Below are 26,429 nucleotides of genomic sequence, written 5' to 3' on the forward strand. Positions count from 1 at the left end.
GGAAAGCGTTCTGTTAAAATCAAGAGAAGAGACTGGAGAAATTGGTGATTGCTAACAAACCAATTGACCATAAAATACAACTCAAGATTTGAGCCTACTTATAATAATTGGAATAGGAGGCTGTGTCTGTTATCTGAAACGACACCCGCGTAAACTGTTTATTATTGAGTTAAGCAGCAAGAGTCTAAAAGTGGCATTTTCAAACACACAATTTGAAAACCAACTTCACCAACAGATGTACTTTTAAATTGTGAGTTCAGATACCCAAACTCTAAATCTCTATCTGTTCCCAATGGAAAATTACACTTAAACTGTAGTTCAAGGCAATCCCCATGTTGGCCTATTGGAGAGATAGTCCTTGCAATAGTGAACAAGCATTTACAATGCAACGGTCTCGGCTTTGTAAAAGTTAGAGCTTTTGTCATTGTTAATGACAAATTTTTCTGTATATGTTGTTGTAGAAATGTGACTGGTTTTACGCCCTCCCCGCAGTCCCTCGTCCAGAAATACATGCCTGCTGCTCATGAAACTAGCAATAAATGACAGCCCCTTACCCATTTCCTCTGCTCGAATGCAGAGTCGGCAGGGGTGAACGCTGCAGCGGGGGGGGGGGGGGAGTGGTCGAAGCGTGCCTGTTTTCAATGCATGGCGAGAGGGGAAAGTTACACACCACACACCGTCCGACAGACGTTCTTTATGAGCATAGTAAAAAACGTGCCTGTTAAGGGGTTAAGATCTTGGCTGGGGTTAAGATCTTGGCCGGTGGTTTAATCAGAGACTTGTCCAGTGACAATCCTAACATTCAAATCCTTGAATACAAGTTAAAGTCAAAGACCAGGATTTATTTAATTAATTTTTATAACAATGATTTTTATCATGTACCGAATAAGAATTTTCTGGCACTGTCAAAGGCTTTAAGCAAACTGGAATGCAGTTTATCATCTGATACAGAGTCAGGAATTTTAATAGGGGGTGATTTTAATGCTAAACTAATAAAGAGACATGGAATTGAGGATGGGACTTATCATGACCAAGCGGAACGCAGGGGCATTGAACTAGTTAATATATTAACTGAATTTGCCATTGATGACGCTATGAGAATAGGTTATAGTCCTAGTTCTCCCCATGCCCCCACGTTTACAAGCAGGGACAGCAGCTCCACTATAGACTATATATTCATGTCACCCCACTTAATAGATTGTATAGTAAAGACTACAGTGGTGGCGACAGCTTTCAGCGATCATAATCCATTGATAGTAACTTTGAATTTCGCACCCAGCTCCGTTTTTATGAACCTGAATGGTGCAAGGGGATATTACACCCTCAATTGATGGCCTACGGCTAAAATGGAGGGGAGTAGACAGTGGGGCAATTTTAGATAGTGTACAAACCTCACACCCGCACTTGATTAAGTCTTGCCTGTCCATGAGTGGTACTCATGATAACAAAATTGTGGATTTTGAAGTACTGTGTTCTACTATAAAAACTCTCCTGTCAGTTCCATTACCTAAGGAGGGTAAAGACCCAAGGTGGTTCGACTCAGCCTGCTCTTTGGCGAACAGGGAATTAAGAAAGGCACTTAATGCCAAACCTAGGTGCAAAATGACCATTCAGACAGCCAGGAAACACTATAAAGTTAAAATAGCGGAAAGAAAGGCAACACTGCTTTCTGAACAGTGGGAATCACCGGTGATCAGCGCAAACCTGGGCAGCAGCGGTCCTTTTTGGGCCGCTGTTAGGAAAACAAGAGAAATGGGTGAGAAGCTTACCCCAATTAGCTGCAACATAACTAGCAGTGTATGGGAGACCCACTTCTCCAAAATCTATGCAGCCCCAATAGAGGAGCCGCCCATTTCAAACCTAGGACAATTGGGCGGCCTATACATTGAAGCCCACGAAGTTGAAATAGCCATAAAAGAGAGCTTGGGAAACAAGACGCCTGGTCCTGATGGTCTGCCCATTGACATTATTAAACATAATGTTGATTTATGGGCGCCAATTCTCCTTAATGTGTTTAACAGTCTCCCAACAGCGGCTATGCCGGCCACATGGGCAACTAGTATTATCGTCCCAATTTTTAAAAAGGGAAATAGGACAGAACCTGCTAACTACCGCCCGATCTCCCTTTTGGACAATACCCTAAAAATTTTGGGACGTATAATCTATAATAGAGTACTTGAATGGACTGAAGATACAGACTTCTTGGATCCTTGTCAGATGGGATTCCGGAGTGGGGTAGAAACAGTGGAGCAATGCTTGAATTTGAAATTTATAATTGATAAATACAGCATTGCCCGATTATCCCCTACCTACCTTGCTTTCATGGATCTTTCATCCGCTTTTGATCCAAACTCTGGACTATCCTATCACATAATGGTCTGGATGATACCCTTGTCAGATTTCTTGCCTATCTCCATATTGACCTGAAAGCACGGGTCAGAATTGGGATGGGTAGTGAAGTCTCAAGAGCCATTGACATAGGCAGGGGGGTGAGACAGGGGTGCTTTTTAGCACCCCTGTTGTTCATTATTTATATTAATGGTCTATCTAATTGCCTGAAAAAAGTTACAACGGATGTTCCGACAATCCTAGGGAAACCCTTACCTGTGCTTTTATACACAGACGATGCGGTGCTTATGGCCCACACACCAAATGCCCTTCGTCTACTTGTACACAGCTTTGTTCATTTTATGGAGGGTCTAGATTTGCGGGTTAATTAAAAAAAAGCTTTTATTATGTCTTGTGGCCCCGGCAAAAGGAAGCTCAAAACTATACAGATAGGTGCAGACAAACTTGAATCCGTTTCCATATTTCCTTATTTAGGGTTGGTTTTCGCTGCGAACGGCTCGTGGAGTGGGCATTTGGCCCACGCCACGAGCAAGTTCTCGAAAGCCACCAATTCTGTTTTGAGTCTCCCCCGCCCAAAGAAAATTGGTGCCACCAAGGCCATTTTAAATTTTTTTAGATTACAGTGCTCACCTGTTGCCTCATATGGAGCGGAGGTTTGGGGGTCGGGTAGCAGCCATTGCATTCAACGGGAGGAAAGCCGTTTTTGCAGGAAAATATTGGGCGCCCGATCTCATCCTCTGACTACATCTGTCATAGTGAATTAAACCTTCCATACATAAGTGATTTTATCAGAGCCAGACCAGTACTTTTTTGGCTCAGAGTCTGGAGGAACAATGCTGCCATCCTTACACAAAATATTATAAAAGATTGCTTAAATTGTGATCATGGAATGGCGATTCCATGGCTATCAGAAGTTTTTAAAACCTTGAGTGCAGTGGATAGAGGCAATTTATTTACTGATCCTACGTTAATTGAATCTAAGGATAAAGTCGAGGTTAAGAATGCACTGTATGCACTTTATAATATTGAACGGATAGGAAGAGAATCGCAGAAATCAACTGTTGTAAAATATTTAGGGAATGACCTTTGTAGACAACCTCTCCCGCCCTATCTCTCCCTACCTATGACTAGCTGGGAGAGATCACTTTTGTTTCGTTTAAGGGCGGGCACTGTGAAATTTTTGTTGTCTTTTCCTTTGGGGTATCAACATAGTACCAACTTTAACCCGTGCCCCTGTGATGGTGTTAGCTTACAGGATGATTTGCACTTCCTATTCTTCTGTAAATTTTATATTAGATATATTAAATGGTTTTTAACTCCCTATTTTAAGAAACACAGACCACTTTCACTTAATGAGTCTTATAGAATGTTGGTTTCCCTGGATTCTGATGAACTAATTTTTCGCACCAGCACTTTTTTAGGACTGATTACACGAGTGCATAAAATGATGAAAAATCCCTGAAATTTTAAATTAGTCCGATTGGAGCTGAACTGTATGGAATTTTAAATTATGATATTCTCAAATTACAAAATTTTCTGTATGGATGTATATTGTCATGATATGTTGTTTTTTTTTTTTTGAAAAGCAAGACTTTATTGATGAATCCAACAAAAATACATCCAAGCGCCTACATCCCGGAGGCCGGCTGAGAAAGCGTCGTATATACGATATGTAAACAAGTACGTCTATCCCCCCTGGATGTGGCCTCTCTGCGAATCATTACACATGTTGTTCCTCTAAAGCGTGTGGTATATTGACAGTAAATCTGCTTGCATTTTATATCTTTTTTTTAAATAATAAAGAGAAAAATCAAAGAACATGACTCAATATCAACAGTCTCCATTGTATTTTTGCGTTTCCATACCTGTTCCTTTCCACTGTGCAGCGCCTCTGTAGGCTTCACTCGAACCCCCCTCCCCTTGTTTCCAACCCCTTCCCGTTGCATTTCCTGTTGCACATACTATACTAGGCTCTCATTCACGCTATGTCATATCCCCTTACGATGAAACATTGTCTATCTCATCGTCAGAACTATCGCTATCGTCTTCTGGCAATGGCTCGCATATGTCCCCTCTGTAGGAGTTCCACTGTAGCCAGACCCCATTCCACTTGCGTGGGTTGTCTCTCATCTTATATACTGCCCTCTCCGTTACCATGAGTGTGTCCATGTTTCTGCTCCATTGCGCCAGTGTGGGGAGCTCTGCCGTCCCCCACTTTTGCGCAATGTCTCGTTTGGCCACCATGCAGCCTATCGTGACCCATAGCTTACCATAGTGTGTCAAATCCGTAGGCCCCCAGATATTCAACAGGCACATAAGTGGGGCCAGGGCCACAGTGGTGTTTAGTGTCTGTGCGATGGTACGGAGTACCCGCTGCCAATACCCCACGATGCGCGCGCAGCTCCAAAGTGTATGTACGAAGGTGCCCTCCTCACCGCACCCCCTAAGACAATAAGGATGATCCGCCCTCTGCAATTTATGTAGAGCCACTATCGTGTAGTAAATCCTGTGCAGGATTTTCAGCTGTACCAGGCGGAACCTAGCTGATATGCCAGCTTCACGGGGGGATGCTATAGCAGCGTTCCAGGCAGACTCATCAAGATTCCCGAGGTCTTCCTCCCATTTATCCTTTAGCTTTCCCAGTGGATCAGGTAGATTATTGAGTAGTTTACGGTATGTTAGGGAAGTCGCACCCTCCTGCATACAGTCTGTAAGTAGACGGTCTTCCAGCGGGGAGGACTCTGGGGGTGTGGTGCCCGGTGGGAGCACCGCCAGAAGGGCATGTCTGATCTGTATGTATCTATACTGTTCTATGTTTCTCAATTCGTACTGTTGCTGAAGGGAGGCGAATGAAACCACTCCCTCCCTGGACCACATGTCACCCACAGTTGATATCCCAATGGTGTCCCACTGATTGAAGCCCTTAGTACGCCTCAAGTGACCAAGAGCCTTAGTGTCCCATAGTGGAGTGAGTTTTGTGATGGTGCCGTCCCAATGTAGTTTTGACTGTGCCTTATACCATAGCTGTACTGTGTGTTTGGTGGGTCCTATCAGTTTCGCCGCGATACCCTTGTGGTATAGAGGCGCTAGCACGCTGCAAGTGCCCAGTTGGGCTCTATCGGCCTTAAACGCTGGGTCGTCTTGCGGGGCGTGTGTTAGATCCCCAACCGGCCCGAGCACTGCAGGGACGTAGCATGCACCAGTCCCCTTCTCCAGCCCACGGGACACCCACCGGAATTACACAGTGGGTACACCTATGGACCAGAAAAGAGGGTGGTTGTGTGAGGAGACACCAAGTCTACCACCCTTGTAGGCACCAGGACACTGCTCCCTCGTTCTTTACGCTTCTGCACCTGCAGCACAAGTAGAGAAAAACAACACCTTACAGATATCCTGGACACCACTATAACCAGCCCCCAATGACCATGCCTTGTCCACCATGTAATCCTCCTCACCTGTATCTCTGGCAGGCTTGGCTTCGTAAAGATGCTGGGTATAGTATAAAGTATACGTTGTATTCCTGTCTCTGCTAGAGTGACTGTTGCAGAGGGAATGAGGGAGCGTAAGCAGTGAAACTGATGCAAAAAATAAGAAGGACGGGGAAAAAGGTCTGAGGAGGCACACAGCCAAATGCCAAAAAACCCCGTTTTGCTAAATGATAATAACGAAGGGGCAATGATCAGGGAACCCTCCGATGCGCTAACCGATCGGCGCTTAAGAAAAACGAAACCGCCGCGGAGTGACCCAAAACGTCACTTCCGCAAACAACAAGGTGGATAGCACTGTGTTCGGGGCGCGTTTACACTAGCGTAGAAACGCTGGGCTGTAGCGTACTACAAACTAACACGCTGGAGTGTCCGGGAGCCCCCGGTTCACTCTAGACCAGCAATAAAAATAAAAACCCCCAGTGACAAAAAGGAAATGAGAGGAAAAAGGAAGGGAATACCGGGATACCGCTAATTACCTAAAAAGGAAAGGAAAGACGGGGAAGGAACAAGAACAATGCCCAAAAGAAGCACTAACCCTCCTCACGAGCCCGTGAGAGGGTAAGGTCAGCAACAAGGGAAAAGACCACAGGGAAAAACTCAGCTCTGCAGCCTCCAGCAACCAACAACCAGGAAGGGAATCCAAACACTGGCAATATCGAGCAACGAGCTAAAGGTAGGACTGGCTATTTATCTACCTATCCCTGGTCATGTGATGGTAAGGCATGGTCACTGAGATAGGACTAGCTCGATTCCTAACAGTACCCCCCCCCGACAATCCTCCCCACCGGTCTAGGCTTAGAGGGGTGCGATCTATGGAAAGCCCGAACCAACCGCGGGGCGTGCACCCCCCCAGCAGGCTCCCAGGATCTGTCGTCCTTCGTGTACCCCTTCCAGTCCACCAAATAATATAGACGCCCCCTGACCCGCTTCGAATCAAGGATAGCCTGGACCTCATATTCCTCCTGTCCATCAATCAGGACCGCAGGAGGAGGTGGCAATACCTGGTCAGTTGGCACGTAGGGTTTGAGCAGTGAAGTATGGAAAACAGGATGCACACTATACTCCTGTGGCAATTTAAGCTTCATTGCCACTGGATTGATAACCTGAAGGATAGGATATGGACCCACGAACCTGGGCTGCAGTTTACGTGGTCCCTGTAATCTCAGGTTGCGTGTAGACAGCCACACAAGATCCCCAATTTCGTAGGCAGGAGCAGGGACGCGGTGTTTATCCGCTTGTGCCTTCATAGCCTCCTTTGCCTCCAGAAGACTATTTCTAGCCAAAGTCCAGACTTCCCCCAAATGGCTACATATACTGTCAATGGCTGGCACGCGACCCGTGGGTTGTATCGCCATCGCCCTTGGATGGTACCCCAAGGAACAGAAAAAAGGGGACATGCCCAAGGCGGAGTGCACGCTATTATTGTAGGCAAACTCCGCGATGGGCAGGGCAGTGACCCAATCGCATGACAAGGATGCTATCAGACACCGTAGGTATTGCTCCATCGTCTGATTAGTGCGCTCCGTCTGACCGTCAGACTGGGGGTGGTAAGAAGAAGAGAGACAGATCTTGGTTTTGAGCACCTGACATAACTCAGTCCAGAAGTGTGAAATGAACTGGGCCCCTCTATCGGATATAATCACCTCCGGTAACCCATGCAAACGCACGATCGAAGACATGAACACCACTGCCATCTCCTTTGCGGTAGGAATCTTGGGAAACGGGATAAAGTGGGCCATCTTGGTAAATAAGTCTACCACCACCAATACTGTAGTAAGACCTGTGACAGTAGGTAGATCGGTTACAAAATCCATGCTCAAAGAATGCCATGGACCAGGTGGAACTGCCAAAGGCTGTAACAGTCCCGAGGGTTTACAATGCGAGGGCTTGCTTGTTACACATACTGGACACGCACTTACGTAACCCTGAACATCTCTTGACATGGACTCCCACCAAAACCACCTCATGCACAGGTCCTTAGTCTTTCGTATACCCGGGTGGGCTGCCAAGGTGGAGGAATGACACCACTCTAACACCTCATCCCTCAGCGCAGGGGGAATAAACAACTTGCCCTCCTTATACAACAGATCGTCCTTTATCTCAATTTGTGGCAGGGATAACCAAGGGGCCAGATCCAAGTGACTTAACCGATCCTTCACTAGAGCAGGAAAGTCGTCCAGTGTCAATGCCCCTATGATTCTCTCCGGATCTATCATGGTCCTACTTGCACCCAAGGAACCTTCGTCCTTCATGTCCACATGTATTCTAGAGAGCGCATCAGATTTCACTTGTTGGGCTGCAGGTCGATATGTAATAACGAAATCGAATTCATTAAAAAACAAAACCCATCTCATCTGACACGGTGTTAATGCCCTCGCAGAACGAAAGAACTCTAAATTCTTATGATCAGTGTAAATGGTGATTACGTGACGAGCACCCCATAAATAATGGCGCCATTCCTCAAACGCTAGTTTGACCGCCAGCAGTTCTCTCTCTGCCACCGTATAATTGCGTTCCGCTGGCAATAGAGTTTTGGAAAAGAACGCAATCGGATGCATATGGCCAGTGGCTTCGTCTCTCTGCGACAAAACACCCCCTACCGCGCACAAGGACGCATCTGTTTCAACAAAATACGGCAGGGCAGGATCAGGGTGCACCAATACAGGGGCAGACACAAACTGTTCCAGCAACACCCGAAAAGCCTCTTGAGTTTCACCAGTCCAAATAAAAGGGACACCCTTTCTCAATAGGCGAGTCAGTGGGGCCACTATCTCGGAGAAATGGAGGATAAACCGCCGATAAAAGTTAGCGAATCCTAGGAGCATCTGTATTTGTTTCACATTCGTCGGCACTGGCCAGGACACTATAGCCTGAATCTTTTTAGGATCCATACGAATGCCTGACGCAGAAATGACAAATCCCAAAAACTCCACTTCAGAAGCCCCAAACTGACATTTCTCTAGCTTGGCGTACAAATGGTGTTCCTGTAATGTCCGTAACACCTGCCTCACATGCTCTGTATGATCAAGACCGTTTTCCGAATAAATGAGAATGTCATCCAAATACACTATAACGGTTTGATCCAAGTATTTACCGAGTACTTCATTTATGAAAAACTGAAACGCCGCGGGCGCGTTACACAGACCAAACGGCATTACAGTGTATTCGAACAATCCATACTTCGTCTTAAAAGCCGTCTTCCACTCATCCCCTGGCCGGACTCTAATAAGATGGTATGCGCCCCGCAAGTCCAGTTTGGTGAATACTGTAGCCTTGCGGAGTTGGTCCAGAAACACGGAGATGAGAGGAAGAGGGTAACGGTTCTTAACCGTGGCGGAATTCAAGGTGCGGTAGTCCACACACGCCCTCAAGGACCCCTCTTTCTTCGGTATAAAAAAGATAGCCGATGACACGGGCGAAGAGGAAGGGCGTATGTACCCCAATGCCAACATCTCATCTATATAGGTCTTCAGATGAGCCTCTTCGGGTTCAGACAATGCGTAAACCCGACTACATGGCAACGAGGCACCTGGTATGAGGTCGATCTTACAGTCATATGACCTGTGGGGAGGGAGGCCTTGGGCACGCTCTTTGTCAAACACCTCCTCATAGGCCGCATACTGTGGAGGAATACTACACGTCTCGGTAGCAGCACAGGACAAAGGATTAATCTGCTCCGCCGCCACCACATAACAGTTCTTTAAGCAGTGTACCGAGTCTAGGGTGACCAATCTTTGTACCCAATCAATCCTGGGGTTGTGCGTTTGTAACCACGGGACCCCCAGAACCAAGCCAAACGAGGGGGCATCTATCAAATCGAAAACCACGGATTCCACATGCCCATTGTCACACACTAAACCCAAGGGCTCGGTCTGTCTAGTGATACTCCCCGATGTCAACTCAGTTCCATCAATGGCCCTTACTGGTTCCGGTTGTTCTTTTAGCCGACAAGGAACCATCAACTTATCCGCCATCGATATATCCATGAAATTCCCGGTGGCCCCGGAATCAAGTAACACAGACACCGGGATACGGCTCTGCGCAGATACCAATAGCTGAGCGTTAATCACAAAATGCCTAGGGGCCTGATCAATCGCCCCCACCACTTCGTATTGTATTGTCTTGTCCCTCTCCGATATCCGTTCTTTTTGTATGCATGCCACCTTTTTCCCAAACCCTGCTCCTGAAGGCTTCACGGGACAATCACGTGCAAAATGCCCCCCTTGTCCACAATACAAGCACAAATTTTTCTCTCTCCTTCTCTTCTTCTCCTCAGATGTCAAAGGACCTCGTACTCCCCCTATCTCCATAGGCTCGGGTGTGGCCTTGCTCTCACCTCCCGCCTTTACCTCTGGTTTCACATAACCACCTCTGGAGTACTGAAATCGGCTACGTTCACCTCGCCGTTCTGTCACCCTATGGTTAAGTTTCACCACCAAGTCTATGAATGCCGCACAGTCTTCTGGAGGATCCACCACTTGAGACACTATGTCCTTCAATTCTTCATTTAGCCCTTGATAGAAAAGGGACGTCCTCTTTTCAGACGGCCAATGCGTCTCAGAGACCAAGCGATTGAAGTTGGCTATATAAGACAACAAATCCTGCCTGCCCTGCCGTAATTTCAACAGTTCGGCGTCACTGGCCTGCATGAACGCATGTTTGGCAAATAGACTATGCATTAACTCTTTAAACGCCTGGTAGTTGTACAACACCCGGTCGTTATTTTCTACCAACGGAATTGCCCATTGGGCCGCGTTACCAGCCAGGTATGACAATATGAAAGCAGTCTTGGCAGAGTCGTCAGGAAAGGCGTTAGTTCTGCACATAAAGTGCAGTTGACACTGGTTCATGAAAGTGCCATATTTGTCACTGTCTCCTGTGAATCTCTCAGGGGGGGCCAAGGGCACTGCCACAGGAGTAGAGACTGTTACCGCTATGGGTGAACCGCCGCTAGCAGCACTAGATCCCGCTCCTCCAGTATACTGGAAGGTAGCTGGCTGAATCACTGGAGTAGCGCCCCTTTGCTGTAACTGTTCTCGGGCTCTTACTGCTACTAACTCCTGCTTCAGCCCTACATTCTCCTGCTGCAACTCTTGCACCTGTGCTTGCAGGGTATGGACGGCCCCCATAATATCCTGCATTGAAGGGCCACCTCCCAGCGGATTCCCATCCTCATCCATGCCAGTCCGGGCAGTGCTATATTAACGTGGGCTCGATATTCTGTTAGATCCCCAACCGGCCCGAGCACTGCAGGGACGTAGCATGCACCAGTCCCCTTCTCCAGCCCACGGGACACCCACCGGAATTACACAGTGGGTACACCTATGGACCAGAAAAGAGGGTGGTTGTGTGAGGAGACACCAAGTCTACCACCCTTGTAGGCACCAGGACACTGCTCCCTCGTTCTTTACGCTTCTGCACCTGCAGCACAAGTAGAGAAAAACAACACCTTACAGATATCCTGGACACCACTATAACCAGCCCCCAATGACCATGCCTTGTCCACCATGTAATCCTCCTCACCTGTATCTCTGGCAGGCTTGGCTTCGTAAAGATGCTGGGTATAGTATAAAGTATACGTTGTATTCCTGTCTCTGCTAGAGTGACTGTTGCAGAGGGAATGAGGGAGCGTAAGCAGTGAAACTGATGCAAAAAATAAGAAGGACGGGGAAAAAGGTCTGAGGAGGCACACAGCCAAATGCCAAAAAACCCCGTTTTGCTAAATGATAATAACGAAGGGGCAATGATCAGGGAACCCTCCGATGCGCTAACCGATCGGCGCTTAAGAAAAACGAAACCGCCGCGGAGTGACCCAAAACGTCACTTCCGCAAACAACAAGGTGGATAGCACTGTGTTCGGGGCGCGTTTACACTAGCGTAGAAACGCTGGGCTGTAGCGTACTACAAACTAACACGCTGGAGTGTCCGGGAGCCCCCGGTTCACTCTAGACCAGCAATAAAAATAAAAACCCCCAGTGACAAAAAGGAAATGAGAGGAAAAAGGAAGGGAATACCGGGATACCGCTAATTACCTAAAAAGGAAAGGAAAGACGGGGAAGGAACAAGAACAATGCCCAAAAGAAGCACTAACCCTCCTCACGAGCCCGTGAGAGGGTAAGGTCAGCAACAAGGGAAAAGACCACAGGGAAAAACTCAGCTCTGCAGCCTCCAGCAACCAACAACCAGGAAGGGAATCCAAACACTGGCAATATCGAGCAACGAGCTAAAGGTAGGACTGGCTATTTATCTACCTATCCCTGGTCATGTGATGGTAAGGCATGGTCACTGAGATAGGACTAGCTCGATTCCTAACAGCGTGGATCCATTTGTTGAGAATCTTGAGCTGTGTCGCCCAGTAGTACAACTGCATATTGGGTAATGCAATACCACCGTCGTACCAGCTCCTGTTGAGTTTCACGGGAGCAATTCGCGCCGGCCGATTCCCCCACAGTAGACCTGATATCAGTGCAGTCACCTTCTGAAAGTAACTGGGCGGTACTAGTGTTGGTGTATTTTCGAGAACGTACAGGAAACGCGGCAGTGCCATCATTTTGAACAGTGCTGCTCTGCCCAGTAGCGTCAGTGGAAGTCTTTGCCAGTGCTGTACGTCATTACGTAGTCTAATGAGGGGGGGTTGTAGATTACGATTAGAGAACTCCGTCGCATCTCGGGTGACATATATCTCCAGGTATTTAAAGGACGTGGTGGCCACTTCCAGTGTACATGAGTCCGCAGGGTCGGGAGCGGTCCTTTGAGCTCATAAATGGTCGATTTCGACCAATTAATGGTGTATCCTGACACCCGTCCATGTGAGTTACAGATGGATAGAAGGTTTGGGACACTGTTGTCCAGATCCGTGAGATAGATCAACATATCATCAGCGTACAAGGACACTCTGTCCTCCCAGCCGAGATCCCATCTAATTCCCTTCAGTAGTGGCGTGTTCCGAATGGTGATCGCAAGAGGTTCTAAAACCAATGCGAAAAGGATAGGCGAGAGTGGGCATCCCTGCCTGGTTCCCCGTGCCAAGTGTATGTCCCGCGACATATGACCGTTTGCCACCACTCGCGCTATTGGGTCTTTGTACAGTAATCGGATCCACGTGATAAATCTGGGTCCGAATCCCATGGAGGTGAGGACTGCAAAGAGGTAGCTCCACTCCACCATGTCGAATGCCATTTTGGCATCCAACGATAGTATCGCCGCCGGTTCTGTCAACAGTGGGGTTCTCGCCAAGACTCCCTGCACTCTACGGAGGTTCAGGGCCGTACTCCTATGCGGCATGAAGCCAGACTGATCTGGATGGATCAACTGAGCCAAGTGTGGCATGAGCCTGTTAGCTAATAGTTTCGCCAGGATTTTTGCTTCAGGGTTCAGCAATGAGATAGGTCTATAGGACGTACACTTATTAGGTGGTTTGCCCGGTTTCGGAATGGCCACTATAGTCGCCATCCGTTGGTCTGGGGGCAGTGCGCCGTTCTCCCTACTATCCATGTACATCTGTAGAAGGGGTTCACTCAGGGACTCCGACATTGTTTTAAACCATTCAATGGGCACCCCGTTTGGGCCCAGAGCCTTGCCTGGGTGGATTGCAGCAATAGCCAATTGAATTTCGTCAATTGTTAAGTCTGAATCGAGATCCCGTGTTGCCTCTTCCGTCAGCGTTGGCAGTGCCACATGACCCAGGACGGCCTGAGCCTCCTCCTCCGTCACGGTCACTGCCGGGGTGTATACCTCACTGAAATGGTCAGCCAGTACATTCACTATGTCTTCCGGCCGCGTGTGTATCGTCCCATGTATGTCTGTGATTTGTAGTATGTTCCTATTTCCCGCTTGCTTCCTGTCTAGCCAAGCCAGGAGTTTACTGGCCTTGTCCCCAATGTCATACACTCTGTGCTTTGTGGCCGCAATGTCCGCCATGGTCAGTCGTCTCATATGGTCAGCATGAAGGCGTTGACACATCTGAAGGGAATGCAAAGTAGCATTTGACGGATCTGCCATATGGGCGGTGTTAGCTATGTCTAGTTTCAGTTCCAACCCTGCGGCTTCTTTCCCCTGTGTTTTCTTGTGGTGTGCAATCGCTGCTATAGCATGTCCCCTGAATACAGCTTTATACGCCTCCCAAAGCACTGACGGCGATTCCACCGAGGCGCGATTTTCCTCGAAATAGTGTTGGGTAGCTTTCTGCAGTTCTTTACGAATGGATGGGACTTTGAGATACCCCGGATAGATCATCTGGTAGATTCTCCTACGGGTCACTTCACGACTGGACAGTGTTAAGGTGATTGGCGAATGATCTGATATACCCCTTGGCTTTATTTGTGCTTCATCTATAGTGAGGCGACCGTTCCCTAATGTGAGGAAATAATCAATCCTGGACAGGCTATTATGTGTAGCCGAGAAGTAGGTGTATTGTAGTTGCTCTGGGTGCAATAGGCGCCACACATCCACCAGTCCCTGTGCTTCCAGGAACCCACTGAATTTGTTAGGGCCAGCGACATGTGCTCGCACTGGAAATCTGTCACGAGTGTTGTGTAGTACAGCATTGAAATACCCCCCAATGATTAAATCACCGTCTGGGAGTTCTAGGAGGAATCTGCCGAGGTCCGGCAGTGCAACGGCATGCAGCGCCGGTGGGATGTACACCGAGACCACAGACAGCGGCCTGCCCTCCCACTGGCCATGAACCGCTGCGAAGCGGCCCTGGTCATCTATCTTAGTGGATTCGATGATGTAATGGGAAGTGTTTCGCATTAGTATGCCTGTGCCGCGCGACCCTGATGTGAACTCCGCATGCGCAACCATGTGGTAGCCTCGCCTATCCATCGCCCGTGTAGTAGCGCCCATCAGATGTGTTTCCTGCAACAGTACCAGGGCGGGACCCACTCTCTTAATTCCCTGAAAAACTAAACCTCGTTTAATCTTATCGCCCAGCCCTCTGACGTTCCACGACATTATTTGTAGCGGAGCCATCGGGGTGATGTGGTCTATTCCGGCCATGGCAGTGGCATCTCCCGGGGGCGGGCCCACCGCCTCTTATGCGGGGCAGTGCTTCCGCCCACAGGCAGAACATACGGAACGACAAGAAATGTACCGTCGCATGAACTGTATTGTGACCTGCAACGCTGCGCAGTGTTCCTGATATGTTGCAATGTGTTGTGTTGAGTCAAACCACTAACTGTTAGGACCAAATGATCCAAAAAAATGAACATCCCCTTCCCCACAACTGCCCCCCTCCCTGCTTCCCTGCTACACGGACTCGAACCTGCCCGCCTCCCCAACTTAGCAGAGTGCTCTTCCCAGTCCCCAACCATAGTACTTGCGCGCCGAGGCGAAGGAGTCTCCGTGGTCAGCGGCCCCTCAGTCTTCTCCCCGGAGGCCCGTCGCCCAGTGTCCAGTGGCGAGCCTTAGGCGTGCAGCACAGTAAGTTTAATAGAATGTAAATCTGGAAGTCATTGCTCTTCGTTATCTTCATCTCCCGCGTCGATTCTCGATGCTAAGCCCTCGTCTATTCCCTCGCCTCCCGATGCTTGGGATTCTGGATGATGTCCAGCTGTATGATCCTTCTGCTGTCGATGAGGCCGCCGAGGGCGGCCGTTCGCTCTCCACCCCTCCAGCCAGTCGTGCGCAGACTCTGGGTTATCAAAGAACCATGTTTTATTTTCGGCAACTACCCGCAGTCTGGCCGGGAAGAGCATGGAATACGGGATTTCTCTCGCTCTGAGTTCTTTCTCTACCTCGAAAAATGTCAGTCGCCTGCGTGCCACCTCAGCCGTGTAGTCAGGGAAGAACGCCACTGTAGAGTTTTGGATCTTAACAGGAGGAGATGTCCGGGCAGCCTGTAGAGTGACATCCCTATCCCTGAAATTGAATAGTCTAGCAACAATGGGTCGTGGGGCTGCTCCTGGCTTCGGTTGGCCTCCCGGCACGCGGTGTGCCCTCTCCACCGAAAAGAATGTGGACAGTCCCTTTGGCCGCAGTTCGTTTGTGATCAAGTTCTCCACGTATAAGTCCATGGCTCTCATGCCTTCCGACTCCGGCACACCAATTATGCGGATGTTATTCCGTCTGGAGCGCCCTTCCTGGTCGTCGAGCTTCGCACGTAGTAACTTATTATCTGTTGCCAACTTCTCCACTGTCACTTGAAGTTCAGACACATCTTCCACTAGTGATTTTGTTACCACTTCCATGGCGTTGACTTTTTCCGTCATTTTGTGGAAATCAGCTCTGATCAATGTAATGTCGGACGAAATCGATCCCACCGTTGTCTGTAGATGCGCCAGGGCCTGCATCACATCATCCAGTGTCGCTTTTTTGCTCCCCGGCACTTCCACGGCTTTACTGGCCATCTCCCGTCCGGCCGTCGGGGACACCACGGGCCTGTCGCAGGCATATCGGTCTATCCGAGTCTGTGTAGTGCCACTCTTCAGGTTCTTCCCCGCCATGTCTGCTGTACCCGCGGTCTCCGGGCACTCCCGCGACGGAAGACCGCGTTTTCCCCTTTTGCGGTTAATTTTGGTCGCCGACGTTGCTACCTGCGTCTGTGGCCAGGCAGGAGGCGTTGGACTCGTCTGGAATCGCCTGTGGTGAGATAATCACGTATTTGCCCCAATATGCCTGATGGGGACTGCAGGAGGAGTAGTGCTGGATTTGCCCCGTTCTTTGTGTCTATGGGATATGCCACCAGTCCGATCAGCCCTGGGACCGAGTGTCCTTGAATGCCGTATCCCAGCTCTATGCAGTGGTATTAGGCTTTCCCCCTCATTTGTATCGATCAGGGAGTGACACTTCCGTTCGGGCTCACTTGCGGGGCGCAGCTGTACTACCCACGGCCCTGCTTCTCCTCGTCCCTAGTTGCTTTAGAGGCAGCCGCCCGTCGGTATTTAGGAGTTGATGTACACCCCGCCAGGCCACTAGAGAGTGCCCAGTTGCTCCCCGAGTGCCACACGCCCCGTGATGTCAGTGCTGCCGGGGGGGGGGGGGTTACAATGCAGTGTGGGCGATGGTTACATTCCTCCGACGTTTTCCCCCAGTCAATCAGGCGTGGTGTGGTTTTGTTTCACCCTGGGTGCTCACAGCCGGTAAATCAGCGCCGTCAGCCCCCGCCGCCACCTCCACTGCCACTCAGAAGTCCGGGCGCGGTGCCGATGGTCCGCAAGCAGGCCGGGCCCCGGTAGTGATGTCCTTCGCTCCCCTCAAAATGGCGGCTCACCTCAACATCGCCATTATGTAGAATCTTCTTCCAGGCATGATCCGCACTCTGAGGAGCAGGGGAGCGAGAGCCGGCCTTTGTATCCACGCTCTCGGTCCGAGGCTGGTTCCGGTCCCGCCGGTACACTCACAGAGTCTCTACGCACCACCAGCCGGACGGGTGATCGGCGGGAACTTCCGGCGCGGGTCCCCCGATGTCACTTCACTTCCTGTTGGGCTGGACTATCAGGCAGTCCCCGGCTTCTTCGCGCCTTGCGGGCCGCTCCGTTGCTTCACCATAAGTCGACTTCCAGGCGTCGGATTGTCACGCCGCCTGCAGCCGCTTGCATCGCCCGGTCCTGGGCTCCGGGTCCCTCCTGTGGAGATGAAATTTTTTTTCGGATTATTCGTCGGATCTTAGGAGAGGCCGCCTCAGCCGCGGAGCCTTTCCTTTATGCTGCCGCCATCGTCGGCTGCTAGCCACGCCCCCTTGTGATTTGTTGTTTTTAACTGCGGGACTTTTATGAATTTTATGAAATTCGAATAAAGGTCTTTTGAACTTGAACGTGCCTGTTTTCAATACATGGCGAGAGGGGAAAGTTACACACCACACACCGTCCGACAGACGTTCTTTATGAGCACAGTAAAAAAATGCAAACAGCATGTCTGGATATGCACACACATTAACCCCATGACACAGTACAAGCATTCGCAAAGGCGTTCTCTCAACGTGGAAAGGGGCGATGGTAGAGAAGTGGGGGAAAAAGTCTCCACCTTTTAAAACTTGTGATGGGGCTTGGAATGGCCATGTTGCACAAATGCACATGCAATTCATCTGTGCACGAATAGCGTCTGGCATCAGCATGGAAGTAAAGTGCTGAAAAGAGGCACTTAAAGGGGGGTGAGAAGTACGCAAGAACGTTTCTGTTGAGCTCCGAAGTTCAGCCATCTACATTAAACACCTGGTGCTCGCTCTCCTAAGTATGTACGGAGCATGCCTCTCCGAAGTTTGTACTGAGCCCGCATCTGTGTTGGAGGGTGGTGGGAGGGCGGAAGGAAAGACGGGAACAAAGCAACAATTAACGGGTGATTTTTTAAGTTTGAACTGTGCCACCTACAGTAAACACCTGCGGCTCACCTTCAATATGTTTCTGCTTAGGCTGTCTTTGTGCCGGAGGGAGGTGGGTGGGCGGAAGCAACAACGGGAGCAAAGGAACAATTTTATTAGGAAAAAGTCACCACATTGAGCCCCGAAGTGCAGCCATCTACATTAAACATTCGCTGCTCGCTCTCCGAAATTTGTATGGAGCCTGCCTCTCTGAAGTTTGAACGGAGCCTGAATCTCTGTTGGAGGGTGCTGGGAGGGCAGAAGGAAAGACGGGAGCAATGTAAAACAACAAACACTCACCCGAGGACGATCTCTGGACGATCGGGGGAAATGAGTAAACGCCTACCTCTCTACATTAAACATTCGCTGCTCGCTCTCCGAAATTTGTATGGCGCCTGCCTCTCTGAAGTTTGAACGGAGCCTGAATCTCTGTTGGAGGGTGCTGGGAGGGCAGAAGGAAAGACGGGAGCAATGTAAAACAACAAACACTCACCCGAGGACGATCTCTGGACGATCGGGGGAAATGAGTAAACGCCTACCTTCGAATGACGGAGAGAAAAGGGGCGGGGCTTAAAAAAAGAGCCAGAAACGCCCATGAATCGCGTCAAGGCGGGGAAAAGAGTGACAGACACCCATCTCTCCAATGGCTAGCCTCCATTTATGGAGCTAGCCAATGGAAGAGAGAGGCGGAATAAAGCTCCACATTGAAGTCATAAAATCTCGGGCTCCGCCCACACTGCTTACGCAGTGTGACGCTAGGCCCGAGACCTAAAAACGAAATTAGCAGTATTTCACTATTAGGACACACAAATCACCACAGCACATGTCCCACCTTTTTAAATACATTGCACCCTGCCCATGGGTCTGCTTTGGGCCTACCTTAAGGGCGATGTAGGTATAGTAAAAAGCAAGGCTTGGGCCTGGCAAGTGGGGGCACTTGCCAGGCCGAAATGGCAGTTTAAAACTGCACATCCAGACATTTAAGTGGCAGGTCTGAGACATGTTTGCAGGGCTACTGGTGGGTGGCACAATCAGTGCTGCAGACCCGCTAGTAGCATTTGTTTTGCAGGCCCTGGGCACACCTGGTGCACTTTACTAGGGACTTACTAGTAAATCAGATATGCCAATCATGGATATGCCAATCATGGACAAATCAATCACCAATCCAATTTAAAAAGAGAGCATATGCACTTTAGCACTAGTCAGCAGTGGTAATGTGCCCAGAGTACTAGAACCAACAAATATAGGTCATATAAAATAGGAGGAAGAAGGCAACAATTTGGGGAGAACCCTGAGTAAAGGGCCAAGTCCTACACCTGGTAACTGGATGGGCTGGGTGTTGGGCATGTCATCCCTATCAGCGTAGGAAGGACAGCTGGGGGGAGATTCCAGGAACTTCTTCAACATGAGAGGGACAGCGGTGATGCCTGCCAATTCATAGTTTAGTATAAGTAGAAGCCTGAGAGGGGTAACGTCTTTGTTGCCCAGGCCAACACTAATCAGGCTGGATCTGTATCCAGTATGAGTAAAGTTACCAGAGAACCAGTTTGGACTGCACACAGGGGAGGAGACTGTTCATTTCCCTGGCCACTCTGGGTGGACACAAGAGCTCTGCGCAAGATAGGAAGGGTGTCCCATTTTGAGATTTATGGGTTAAGTAAACTGGGATGTTTTGGTGTGAGACAAATGGGAACTCCAGGAAGGTGTGTAGGGTTACCCCTGGGAATTTTTGCCTCATTGGTTGGGGGGTAGGCCGTAGTCTCCCCACCCAGTGGATAGTGCAAACCATAACGTGGCACCCCAAGAAACCCTTATCAGAACACTTACTGGACCTGCAGTGTTAGAGTATCAGCCCACCACTACATTATTCAGATCTGGAAGGTTATCTGCCTGGATGAATCTCTGCCTAAATTGATATTTGACTGTCCACACAGTTGTGCTAGAAATTCTTCTATATTCATCAACATTTGTGATTATGTGATTTACCTCACCATAGATATGTTATCCCTCTGCAGTAGTAATAGTAGAATATAATATTAGAATTATTAGCCAGGTATCTTGTCATAAAGGAGCCTGCCAGAATCTCTAGACAACAGAGATTAAGCAAGTCTGTGGATTACGTTGCTCCATATGAGACATCCTCACAATGTCCAATCACATTTTTCTACAGTCCAGTAATATAATAAAATTCTGCAACATCTCGAATACGGCACCTTTACTCAATGTGTATATATATATATATCATCTAACCATCATCGGAACTCGTACAGAACATTCTCTAATTTGGGAACCTTCTCTGAGTAAAATATTCTTTTGTGTACATTTTGTATTTTCAGTCTGTGTGAGTGGTAGTGATAGTGCACCAGGACTGTAGCAGTCTCACATTCCTGGCCAGTTCTCACAACTAAAAAGTTTCTGTGTTAGGCACCATGCTTCCCTCCCCTTTATTGTACACATTTTTGGCAAACTCAGAGTAGATGCAACTGAATCCCAATAAATCTATCCATTTGTACCAATTTATGAGGACCCCCAAGCCTAGCAGTAGTTTTACATTGATGGCAACCTAGACAATTCAATTGATCTTATTCTGGGAAACTAAGGTCATGTTATCCAGTGAAACACTGACAAAACAGGGTAGCACTACCTTCCAAAGTAGCAATGTAGCTTGCTCAGACCTCCCATAAGTGCTTTCTCAGAAGTGAGTTTATTTATTTATTTATTTTTGAAGCTTATAAAGCGCACGGCTACCTCCGGCGGAGGTGTCCCGGCGCTAAGATTACCCTAGTGCCACCCAAGGAAGGTGCCAGGAGTAAATCCTACAGAAAGGAGATAGAAGGTGCAGACACGATTATGCCCGATTTAGTAAACAACCAGGTTTTAAGTTTACGTCGGAAGACCGTCTCAGATTCAATGAACCTAAGATCCAAAGGTAGGCTGTTCCAGAGTTTGGCAGCGGTGACGGTGAAAGTTCTGCCGCCACACCTGGAAAGTCTGAATCTTGGGACGGTCAGTAAACGAAGGCTGTTAGATCTGAGGTGTCTAACTGAAGATGAAATTTTAAGGCGTTTACTCAGGTAAGGCGGGCCTATTCCATGAATGGCACGAAATGCCAAAGTCAAGATCTTAAAATCAATACGCCGAGCTATAGGGAGCCAATGAAGCTCATCTCTATATTCTCTCACTGAGGTGCGAGCAGGGATATTGCCAATAAGCCGAGCCGCGGCGTTTTGGATAATCTGCAGGCGATCAATCAAGTACTGGGGGGCACCCGCATATAGACTGTTAGCATAGTCCAAATGTGTAGTAATGAGCGCCTGGACCACCGTTTTACGGGAAGATTGAGGAAGATACGGGAATATCTTCCTGATCATGCGCAATTTCGCAAAACAAGCCCCCGCAACCTTGTTGACTTGGGACTTACCAGACAAAGTGTTGTCAAATGTACACTTCAAGAGGAATCTGGTGTGAAAAAAGTTCCTCTAGGAAGTCTGGAAAAGGCAGAGGTAGGCGATAGTACGATTGCAGAAGGTGTGCCGTAGGAGACACAAATGCAGCCACTACCCTCACACTCCTCACTTAGGAATTCCACATCATTCAAAAACATACAAACATATGTGATTACATGCTATTAACACATCCTGTTCAATAAGATGGTCTGGTAATCACATATGGCGGGGAAGAGAAAAGATCACATATCTGGACCAGAGGAACAACTGAAGAGGATGGGTATGAACAGAGAGAGTGTGTGGCTAGGAAGAGACTCGGTTGTGTAGTGTAGTGTAGAGAAAAATAAATATACCTTTGCCTCAAGACAATCTGAAAAGGTACATATTAGGTGTTCATTTCCTCCAGAGCTGCAAATGGGGGCTTTGGATTTGGCCTGCTCTATGGACCTGGAGAAAAGCCAGCTGTTGGGAGTATGACATTGCTTCTCTACCCATCACATACTCCATTCATTGCAAGTAACCCATACCATTACTTCATAACTCTGACCGAATCAGAATGCCTTCTTGAAATTCTTAACAAACAAAACCAAAACTGAGATACTTAAAATTTGCATAAAAGTATGAAGATGGTTCTTTGAGAAGGGCCAAAAGGTATTGATATTCTACTCTTTTTGCATGCTTTATACAATGTATTTGAAATGGTGCTATTTAGACATCAAAGACATCAAAAAGGGTCGATGAGAATGCAGTTGTCTTGTTTTCTTTTACAGGTAGGTCTCAGTTGTGAGAGGAAATAGCTTAATCTCTGTGAATGTTTAAAAGTATCTATTTGTACTCTCTCAAGGGAGAAGTGGCAACCTATGTTTTTGTATGTTTAAATTATTGAGTGGGCGCCTCTTAACAGGTTTATCGTGCCAATGTAAGCAGCTTGTCATTTGTACATGAATTTCTTATCCGACTTTACCATTGCTAGTCAAGTTCTGAATAGAAAAATTGCACAATTTGGTTCTCTGTACATTTTTCCTTCATATTTTATGCATCGTTCTACACCATTTCAAAAATTTGTGGTATCCTGATATCTAAAAAGGCCCAGTTTCACCAGGTTTGCTGTAGACAAAAAGTAATTAAATATTCTACTGTTTGTTCAATGGAATATTTTCCCTATAACAGAAACTATTGTTCATTGATTTAATAGGCATGCAGAAGTAATGAAGAAAATAATTGAGACTGTTGCAGAAGGTGGAGGTGAACTTGGAGTTCATATGTATCCTTTTATGAAATAATTGTTTAGGATTTGTGGTTACAACTTCTTTCATTTGAACTTATGTTTGCAGTATTTTTTTAGTTGTTTGTTCGCCACTGCAGTTATGGTTCTATTCAGTGGGTTCATTCTGAAGATCAGAAAGTTGGTGACCAGAAGATTGTGGATGTCTGTTTGTCAAGATGACTTGATATTTTTCTATTTAGCAATTTTTGTGGAGAGCTGAAATAGTTGAAATTCACACACACCTTTACATTCCACAGTATTCCCTTTTTCTTTAATGTAAGCAATTGAAAAATGCAGTCACTAAAATTCCATCCACAGTACTATGGTTGGGCTCTGGAAATGCCATAAGGCACTACACACTGGTTTTCTTGCTTCCACCCCAGCAGAGTCAACGGTGGAATAATGTTTACCTTCAGTCCACACTCACCAATTTGAGGATGCCATTGGTGTCTTTTGTCACTGTGTGCATTGCTGAGAAGTGACATAGAAGGACAACAATGTGTACATATTAAGCGGTCCCTCTTGTTGGGTTGTATCTTTGGAAAGGTGAGGGCAAGACCAGTATCTCACTTTTTCACATTACATTTATTTGTCCAGGCCCTTCCCGTATTTAATTTAAAGGACAATTAAGGAATCTATTCCAAAGCACATCAACCCAGCATGCGTGAGTTGGCAGGTGCATGGCCACCCCAGCCTACTGAACCACATATGATAGAAGGGATGTATGAAATATCTGGACTTGGAGCCATAAATCCTCCAAGGCAATGGTTTGATTTTCCCTGAGCAGCAGAAGGCAAAACAGAGCAGAAAAGGCAATGCAGTGGACGGAAAAATGAGCAGAAAAGGCAAAATAGAGGGTGGAAAAAGGAGCAGAAAAATAACAAGCTGAAAATGCAAATGTAAATGTTTTTTGTACTTGTATAGCGCACAGCTACCCGCAGTGGGTTTCCCGGCGCTTGTACGAATACCGCTAGGGAACCCTTCCTGGCTTTCCCTGTGAAGTGTCCACTCCTGGGCACCCCCATGGTGCAGACCAGGCATCCCTCACGTTGTGGGGGCCGTTGTGGAGACTAAGCAAGCTATTTCCCAGAGTTGCAGCGTGGGACCCATGATCAGAATAGGCACTGAGGTAAGAATATCCGGTCAGGGGAATTAATGAGCCCGAGACCCGCCGAGGCGGGAATCGAACCCTGGTCCCTGGCCAGAGCTCTGCATCGAGGTCTGCCTGCTCTAACCATTGAGCCACACTTCTCCACAGCCACACTTCTCCACAAAAACAGCAGAAGACGACAACACAGGGCAGAATACAAGAAGTGAAGGCAAAATGGAGGGCAGAAAAATTAACTGAAAAGGTGAAACCAAGCAGAAGTGGGGAAACAGAGGTTAGGAAAACGAGCAGTGAAGGCAAAACAGAGGGCTGAATAAGGAGCTGAAAAGGCAAAACAAAGGGCAGAAAAACAAGCAGAGGCGGCTCAAACAGAGGGCAGCAGGTAGACAGGCAGCAGAGGATAGCAGACTGCAGGTAAGCTGGACAGGAGAGCTGTTGCAGGGAAAGCTGGCATGAGGACCTGCCTACTTTTTACAGAAATAAACTTCAATGGTAACTTCCATATATAAACTTAACTTACTTAACTTACTAAATGTATAACTTGCATATATAAACATAGCAGGTGCCCCAATTGAAGCACCACTTCTGTAAAGGACAATTTATTCTGACCTCCTGGGTTTGACAAAGGCGATGCTAGTGTGTTTTCTCAGCAATTCCACATTGAAAGATGACCTTAAATGCTTTGTGGACACTCACAGACCCATACAGCCACTCACATCCACTTATAGATCCATACAGTGACTCACACACCCACTCACAGACCCATTCAGCCAATCACACCTATTCAGCCAATCACACACCCACCCAAAAAGGTTACAGGTTAAAATTAGGAAATAAATTGTTCGAGGCATGTGAGCTGTAGATCATATGCTTTGCATACTCCAGCCATCTATTGTTGGGTCTAGATGTTTGCAAGTTGTTTTTCTTCGAAAAAGTCTTTCCAGTCATGAGGTAAGGTGACTCCTCCTTATGGTGATAGTGCGCAGGGCATCGACTCCATTGTTAGATTGTGTTTTTCTGCCATCTGGTTCAAACGTGTGTTGCTGTGTTCCGGCTGAAACCATTCCTCTGGTTCCCCTCGGTGCGCAATCCACGTACCCTCGACGGTATTGTTTTCGATTGCGTATCCCATTCTTCGCGTATCTGTTATAAAACTCTTTTCGATCAGGAAATTCAGGCCTAGCTGCGTCGGTCCACCTCGCAGTCCATGGATTGGACTCCATTTAAATTCTGTCCCAGGTGCCAAGCAAAGTTTCCTCGCACCGACTCACACAAAGTGTCCAACTTGTGCTTCTCCCCAGAGCATAACAAACAGAACTGCAATGTGTGTAGATCTTTCCAAACGCAGAAAACGCTCCGTGACCGTCTGGCTTGACGTCACGAAATGCAAAGTCAAAACATCGGCTCCATTCCGTATCTCTTCAGCGAAGGTTCCGAACAAGAGACTTACGATGCACTAGGAGCCGAGGAAAAAGAACAGGAGGAGATTGTTTCCGTCTCAGAATCTGGCCCCGATATGGTCGCAGAGATTCCGCAAGATTAGCGTACCGTGAGTACTGAACCTTCCTTGCCCCAAAAAACTAGTCAACCCAAGGAAAAGGCTGTGGTCCCACTTCTGCCTTCTGGTCAAGGTCAGCGCCCAGAAAATGTTTCCAACGCCCTGCCTTCCGGCTCGGCACCGAAACAAACGCACACAAAAGCTTTCCGGCGTGGGATCGAGTCGGCCTCACTCAGGCACTGAGCCGAAACATTCGGCCTCAAAACTAAAACCAGTCTCAGAATTATTTGCGGTGTTGGGGAAGATGGGTTTTGGGTCTGAGTTTATTACCTGGGTGTGTCTTCTATACGCGGCCCCTCTGGCCAGAGTTGTTGTGAATAATTGAAAATCCTCTGACTTCCCCCTCGGCAGGGGTACGAGGCAGGGTTGTCCCCTGTCCCCCGCTCCTTTTTGCCTTGGCCCTGGAGCCGCTTGCGGCGTGGGTTCGGTGGGACCCTTCGATTCGTGGCCTGCGCTGGACGCTGGACTGGGAGGACAAGATCTCATTATATGCGGACGATATCTTGCTTTATCTCACTAATCCGAGGGGATCACTGATGTTTCCTAGATGTGCTTGCGATTTTTGGGAGATACTCGGGCTTCGCAATTAATTGGTCAAAATCGGTTCTTTTTGTTCTCAGGGGTACCCGCTGATAATTCCACATACTTGCCCGATACAGATTGAGCCGGTAGGGTTTAAATACCTCGGCATTTATGTAACGCTTGACCCGAAACTACCATTTGCTAACAACCTGGGGCCCCCACTGACTCGGCTCAGGGGAGATGTGGCGTGATGGAAGGTGCTGCCGCTTTCCCTTCTGGGTAGAGCAGTGCTTTTTTAAAATACTGGCCCTTCCCCGGTGTTTGTACGCACTTCAAAATGCGATGGACCCCGTCCCGGCCTCCTACTTTAAAGACATAGAGACCCTACAGAGG

At 48.0% G+C, this 26,429-nt stretch overlaps 1 protein-coding gene across 1 annotated transcript in view; it reads left to right on the forward strand.

The window, feature by feature from the left end:
- Positions 1–26,429, forward strand: part of ATG3 (autophagy related 3) — a 185,580-nt gene that overhangs the window by 147,290 nt on the left and 11,861 nt on the right. Inside the window, exon 12 of the mRNA XM_078658316.1 lies at positions 22,777–22,845. Coding sequence (XP_078514442.1) covers positions 22,777–22,845 — 69 coding nt within the window. The remainder of the gene's footprint in view (positions 1–22,776; positions 22,846–26,429) is intronic.

Source organism: Lissotriton helveticus, chromosome 8 (assembly GCF_964261635.1).
Source record: "Lissotriton helveticus chromosome 8, aLisHel1.1, whole genome shotgun sequence".
NCBI lineage: Eukaryota > Metazoa > Chordata > Amphibia > Caudata > Salamandridae > Lissotriton > Lissotriton helveticus.